Here is a 7,500-nt window from a genome sequence, read left to right as displayed (position 1 = left end):
TAGCTGATAAGAACATTAATCCGGGAGAAAACAAGCGCACCAGACAAACACCATCCAAAAGGTCTGGCTAGTACTTCAGCCGCATGCCCATGGCCATACGGCAGCCATAGCCAGCTGTTGCGACCTGGTGCGGCCCCATCATCATGGCTTACATGCATGACACAACTACCTATAGCCGGTGCAGAAACTCCCCTTTTAAGCGAGCGCCAGTAACAAAGTAGCATGCTAATTATGAGGAGACCCATCAAAGTGAAGAAAACTGCTGACGAACGTTAGGACAGACAAGAAGCAGTTTACAAGATCAAATGCTGCGACTGCCAGGCAACTCATATCGATGAGACCGGCAGATGTCTAAACGCAACACTGGCTGAACAAAACGAGGGACGACAAACAGTAACATCAAAAATAACATTTCTGCACAGCATGTACAGACAGACTCCAAAATCGACTGGGGCTCTGCTGAATGCGTTACATACCGTATTAATTATTACCAACGGATCGTACTGGAAGCTGGTTCACTAAATTAGAACAGTGACCTGTAATCTGATGCCTACAACTTCCAGCACCCTACAAACGACTTATCAAGGACGTCAACACATTGACCGACTTACTAACAACACATGTACAGACATGTAAGACATAGACAGATGCAGACACACCAATCACTGTTTACAGTCTTTACAGCCAATGACAGCTTTGCTCAACTGACAGTCGACCAATAATGTCACGACTTCGTTGACTTATCACATCATCGACCAAGGTATTTGTACTATCTAATGACGTTACACAAATAATTAATCACTTCACTCTGGTGACGACTTCCGGTCAGGTTGTCGAAACGTCAGTCAATGTCACCTAAACAGTCCTTCTCACGACCACTCGTGCTTCAGATATGATATGACTCCCATTAATAATTACTTTATTCAAATACTGTATTTGAAAGGTAAGCCCTATGAAGGGTCCCCTTTAAGTTACTAAATCTAAACCGAAAAAGTGTTTACCTAAACAACATTTACGTAGGATCTGTAAAATTGCATATAAAAAAACTGAATCAATACACATTTATCCACGTTTTCAAATCTTGTTTGAATCTGTCACGTCCGGCTAATAGGTGGTTCGCCAAATTATTCCAGTCTTTAACAACTCTTACAGAGAAAGAGTACTGAAAAGCGTCACTGAATTATTGCCAATTTTGTTTGGATATTGTATGGATGATTAGCCTGTAGTGTTTTTACTTTTTACAGTACTCGAAAAAATCACAAAAGTTCAGGCCGTTTTAATCCAAACACTATCTTATTCCAATCTTATAGCATTCTACTAAAGAAAGGTACTTCCTTCGGTGTTCAAGTGTGTTTCAGTTTGCGTCGATCTTAAGCCATTTCACGAACAGGCGCCCCAAGCTGAAAATACGTGGTGTATGCGACAGTTTGTGTATATAGAGAATTGTATGGGAAAATCACCGATCGTAAAAAAATTGTGTAAATAACTATCTCATTTGAAATAAAGTTTTCCTACCTCAAATGTGTGACCAACTTGTCTCTTTTGGCGAGTTTCGAGCCATTCTGACGCCGTTTAGTGAAGTCATCCGGAAGGCCGTTGCTGAAATAATGGGAAGGCCGGTGACTCCATCCATCGCCGGCCAGACCTCACTCCACAAATCGTTTTCTCCTCAACAGGAAAAGTCCCGAATCGCAATAAAAACAACAGTTCCATAAAGCCCAATAAATTTCACTCCAAATACGTGTGTTTAGGCGGCCGAAAGACTCGTGGCGAACGAAAACTTTGCCTTAAAATTCACCTCTTCGGCTTTCCTCAGAGGCTTGTGACCGGGTAGTCAACAACGGAAACTCGCAAGATGGTTTCAGTCTCAACTCTGATTGGTCCATTTGAATTTGACCGAGCGCTGGCAACACGACCGTTGTTGACTGCCCAGTCACAAGTCAACAACGGTCGTGTTGCCAGCGCGCGGTCAAATTCAAATGGACCAATCAGAGTTGAGACTGAAACCATCTTGCGAGTTTCCGTTGTTGACTACCCGGTCACAAGCCTCTGAGGAAAGCCGAAGAGGTGAATTTTAAGGCAAAGTTTTCGTTCGCCACGAGTCTTTCGGCCGCCTAAACACACGTATTTGGAGTGAAATTTATTGGGCTTTATGGAACTGTTGTTTTTATTGCGATTCGGGACTTTTCCTGTTGAGGAGAAAACGATTTGTGGAGTGAGGTCTGGCCAGCGATGGATGGAGTCACCGGCCTTCCCATTATTTCAGCAACGGCCTTCCGGATGACTTCACTAAACGGCGTCAGAATGGCTCGAAACTCGCCAAAAGAGACAAGTTGGTCACACATTTGAGGTAGGAAAACTTTATTTCAAATGAGATAGTTATTTACACAATTTTTTTACGATCGGTGATTTTCCCATACAATTCTCTATATACACAAACTGTCGCATACACCACGTATTTTCAGCTTGGGGCGCCTGTGTTTCACGTGGCTTCTGACCAAGAGCAAGCAATCCTTGATGCTCTTCGTTGCACTTTTTCTATCGCTAATTTGTCTTTAACAAAGTATGGAAACCATACAGAACGTACATATTCTAAAATAGATCTTACCGGTGACTTATAAAGCAAGTAGATGATATCCTTGTTCTCTTAAGTGTACGCTTAAGTAGGCCCAAAACTTTCTTTGCTTCAGTTGTTTACTGTTATCGGCCAAACGATCCGACCAGGATGTCTCTCGACACATGAACGACAAGGTCTCTTTATGAGTTGAATGACTTTAACTTTGTGTTTGACATTTTGTGAGAGTGTGTACTTTTGTCCAGTTTTTCAGAGAATTCAGGTCCGACTGTAGCGCTAGTGTGTCATTGACATAATTCAATTGACAAGAGAAATCTTAGTATCATCAACAAACAGTTTAACGGTACACGTAACAAATTACTCTCGGTTGCTTCGGCTGCTGAGGCAAGGATACTAAGGCTTCGGATCAGTTAGTTCTTGCCTGTTGGCTTGTGATCGTAGATTTAAAATACCTTCAGAGGCACCCAGCGATAATCTTCGATGAAATATCTGTTCGGGAGGGTCAAACTATTCTAAGAATTTCGGTTCTACGTTGCCAGACAGCTAAGGATTTCTTTACAAAAACATCTCCTAAAAGATTTGAAACCAAGGAAAAGTAGTCCCTTACGTCTTCGGAAGGGGTATTTTTGCAATTAGTGGCACTTACAAAGATCACCCAGCAGTTTCGGATAAGCAAATGGTTCGGTTGGAAGCTCTTAGAAGGTAACGTTACGAGCAAATTAAGGCAAAAGCCTTTGAGAGACGTTTCTAGGCTCCTTGTAATGTATAACGACTGTCTAAAGAGATTTTTTTATCACCTAGAGAATTTGATCTGTTCGGATATCTTAGCTGAAAATTGAAGTGTCCGAAAATTTTAGGGAATGATATCTTCATTTCAGATATTGCTAGCTGATCAGTAACTGAATTTCACTACCATCGGGAAGCTTCGTAACGAGCTTCTAACAGGGTATATTCATAAATTCCATCTATGAATAATTAACACTGTTGATTTACATTTTACGACACATATCGTCGATAATGTTAGATGTTTCTTGTTTTAGGCACAACAGCTCCAACGTGGCGAATATCAACATATAAAGTATGCAAACTTCCAGAACTTTTTAAATAAAATTCTGAATATTTCCCAAGTGTTGGCTTTATATCATGCTACGGATTACATGGACTGTGCCTTCAAATGTCTCGAGAAGATGTCATGTTTCTCCTTCAATTTTGCCACCTTACCGGCAGACAGTAACTCTGGTCGACATTTGTGTGAACTCCTGGCGTCAGATAAGTACAATCACGTAAACAGTTTTGTGCCAAGCAGAGACTTCCATCATTTCGCGATTCCGGTGGGTTCCTCAACTGATAGGTGTAATAGAAAATGGTTCTAAATGACTCAACGCTTTTGACCGGTCGCTTAACAAAATGTCCTTTGTTGACTGTATCCTCTTTAGACAAAAAAAATAATAACTATAGTACCATTCTCAGAATCTCCCAATAAGGCTGAGTTAATAGAAAATCTACTTAACTGCCACAAGAAAATCACGGGTTCTTTTGAGCCGTGTATATCGTTCTAAAATTTTTTGCGCTCGACAAAAAACGAAAACCGGTGCCGTTATTTATTCATGCTTTAATTGTTACTTGTCTTACTTTAATCTTTTAAAGTTACGTGGTTGACATGGGAAGATTGTAACAACCTGACGTTGTACAAAATTTTAGTTTAAGGTCATTACAATTACAAGTAATTTAGACGTACATGCAGCTTGAAATACATTCCTCTTATCATCCGAACGAAGTTCGACGTCTGTATTGTAAATTACGGAGCTAGTTTTTCGTCTTTGGTTTCTGGCCCAAGCAAGAAGCGCGTGGATCATATGCCAACTGCGAAAAAGCGAGGATCCGTATCTTACATTATCGTATGGCCAGTACGGCCCCGCGCGCACTTTCATTGTAAGACTATTGGGAAAATCGCCGTATGAGGGCCGTTCGCATTTGCGCGAGCAGCGCCGGAAAAAGCCGTATGGCCCTGCTAGGAACACGCACTGCTCCGTGCAGTGCGATTTTAGAGGATTTCGTCGCTTTTACACATCCAAGTTATTTACAGCCAGAAAAGAAAACGCAAACAACATATTAGATAAATTGTCTGTGTAAATTTTTGTTAATTATTTTGTCCAAACTTCAAATTATGAGTTCTCATGAATAGTGTAAAGAGCCCAATATGATAAAATGCTTATTGACTGAGTTTAGGTCGGGCCGGACAGGAAAATATTTGGCCCTCGGTCTTGGCGCGTCCAGCCCCACCACTCAGTCAATATAAGTACATAGTAAGGACTTCTGAGGTGATAAAGCGCACAAGAAAGGATACCAGTTGAAGTCAAGCAGAACCGTTTTACTGCAACAAATGATTCGGCACGCGTAAGAATTTAAAAAATAAATAAACAAACGTTATTGGCTTTGTGAAATAGTTGATTGCAATATTCAAACAGTTTCCCAAGTTTATTCAGTTCCCATAAACAACACGATAAATTTGCTAGAAAATGTTGCACAGCGGGCCGTACTATACAATCCGGCCCGATAAATTAGCCAATCGTAGCGCGCATACTATCTGAGAGATGAAATGAATTGCACATTTAGGTTAAATACACTTTTAGCATTCTCTTACTATTTAGATACTTAACTCTGTTGCAGCCTTGACGTTCTTCTCATTTGAGTTCTTAGCCGGGCCACAAAATGAGTCGGTTTTTATTCCACAGACAGTTTGCGTTTAAAAAACTTCAGTTAAAGATATTCGTTCGAGATCCCACAAAATAACAATGTTTGATAAGATTAATTGACATTAACATTTCTCAACAATCGTTTTCGCTTTTAGAGCCCATGTGAAAGCCTTCCTTGTCAAAATGGTGGAACATGTCGTCCGCTGTATGACACAAATTCATACGTATGTCAATGTGGTGAGGGAAACAATGGAACATACTGTGAGAATGGTAATAGTGTTTAATTTGTTGCACAAAGTTGAGGACGAAAAAATAACTGAAGTGAGATAAGGTGCATGAAAATAAAACTCATTTTAAAAGCGTTTACAAATTGACAAGAGCACCCAAAACATCCTCACGGAGGGGTCTCGGTAAGGGCACCCAAAGAAAAAATTAAGAAAAAAGCCTTTGAGAGACATTTCTAGGCTCCTTGTAATGTATAAAGACTGTCTAAAGGGATTTTTTTATAACCTAGAAGAATTTTATCCATTCGGATATCTTAGCTGAAAATTGAATTGCCCGAGAATTTTAGGGACGATATCTTCATTTCAGAAATTGCAAGCTAAACGTTACCTTCTAAGAACTTCCAACCGAACCATTTGCTCATCCGAAACTTCCAGGTGACCTTTATTGCAAAAAATACCCCTTCAGAAAAAGTAAGGGCCTACTTTTTCCTGGTTACCAGGGGCTGATCCAGGATTTTTCTTAGGAGGGAGGGGGGTGGGGTGGGGGGGTACACCACTAAGGAAGTGCGTAGCTGTCTTGTGACTTTTTTCTTTTTTGCAGAATACCAGTTCTATTAGGAAGCCTTAGGTCACCTCAGGGCGGGGGGGGTGCATACCCCCTGCACCCTCTCCCTAGATCCGCCCCTGGTTACGAATCTCTTCGGAGAAATTCTTACAAAAGTTTGTCTCATTCTCCCGGACACATATTTCCGCTGACTCAAGATAATCGTTGGGTGCCCCTGACTCGGACTACATTAAGGCAAATGTGTTTAATGCATTTCTCCTGTAAACGACTTAGTTGTGTGTCACCTGATTCTCAAACAAGTCACTTATACATATAGCTATGAGCACGGTCTTTCGATTGTTTCTCATACTGTAAAATTGAGGACCTTTTCGGGCTGCAGTCATCAACAAGTTGAGTTGAAATCCCGTATCGACCTTTTTTCTGTGTGCCAACGTGCTTATGTGTGTGCGTAAACATTAAACATGAATCTGAATCGCTATTTTTACAACTTAATCCTCCTCTTTTCCTTTCCGTAGGATGGCAGAAGGTAAATGTAGACCCAGTGTGCTTTGGGGCGAAGGATGATTCATTCGGAACCTTCGAGATCCACAAGCCAGGAGACATTTATCGCTTGAAGCTGGTCCATCGCTTTGGATATGTGAATTGCGATTCCCGCAGAGCCTCTAACACTAAATGGGGCTGCCTCATTACCGGAAACAGTTATTACAGCAAAAGATTGATAAATGTTCATATTACTTGCGAAAATAACACCCGTATTTTTCCAGCAAACGTTAACGGTTCACTGCACTTGGATGATCATTTTTACTACACACTCGATGGTTTCAATAGAAACTCTCCCGAGATTGTGTTTAATTCCACTCCTACTCCTTTGTCTGTGGTCGCTGGTCAGAAGTTCAGGATCTGGTATGGTGAAGACCTGGCAAAAGAGGACGAGGGTGACAACAACGGTACATCCTGCACTGATGTGTATGCTTTTCGCCAGTGATGAAGTGAATAAAATCAGTTAAAGCGATGTGAAGGAAATTCAATTGAGCTAAATTAGGCGAAAGTCAAATGAAGTAAAATGTAATGTAAGAATTGGACCTTGGAGTCTCTTGTTCTCTACCATATCACACCTTTAAGTAGTTTGTAGTCCCAGCCCCCTTTGTTGCTTTCAAGATAATAATAATATCAAAGGATAAAAAGTGTGAAAAAAAATTCGATAAATGGTGCAGGCAAATAAAAACAAAAATTACGTCTTGTATTTCACAAAATGTCTATGGAATCGGCGTCAGTTAAAGAGATGTGAAGCAAATTCAATTGAGCTAAATTAGGGGGAAGTCAAATGAAGTAAAATTTAATGTAAGAATTGGACCTTGGAGTCTCTTGTTCTGTACCAGATCACAATGACTGTTAGGTAGTTTGTAGTCCCGGCCACCCTCGTTGCTTTCAATATAGCAG

At 40.8% G+C, this 7,500-nt stretch overlaps 1 protein-coding gene across 4 annotated transcripts in view; it reads left to right on the top strand.

Annotated features, from left to right (window-relative positions):
- LOC138057855 (uncharacterized) overlaps positions 1-7,500 on the top strand; it is a 167,429-nt gene that overhangs the window by 159,364 nt on the left and 565 nt on the right. For all 4 annotated transcript variants that reach the window (XM_068903767.1, XM_068903763.1, XM_068903762.1 and 1 more), the window contains 2 exons: positions 5,427-5,541; positions 6,576-7,500. The exon at positions 6,576-7,500 is cut by the window's right edge. In XM_068903767.1, coding sequence (XP_068759868.1) covers positions 5,427-5,541; positions 6,576-7,045 — 585 coding nt within the window. In that variant the 3' untranslated portion in view covers positions 7,046-7,500. The remainder of the gene's footprint in view (positions 1-5,426; positions 5,542-6,575) is intronic.

This window comes from Montipora capricornis, chromosome 7, assembly GCF_036669925.1.
Source record: "Montipora capricornis isolate CH-2021 chromosome 7, ASM3666992v2, whole genome shotgun sequence".
NCBI classification, from domain to species: domain Eukaryota; kingdom Metazoa; phylum Cnidaria; class Anthozoa; order Scleractinia; family Acroporidae; genus Montipora; species Montipora capricornis.
This window is presented reverse-complemented; position numbering and strand designations above follow the sequence as displayed.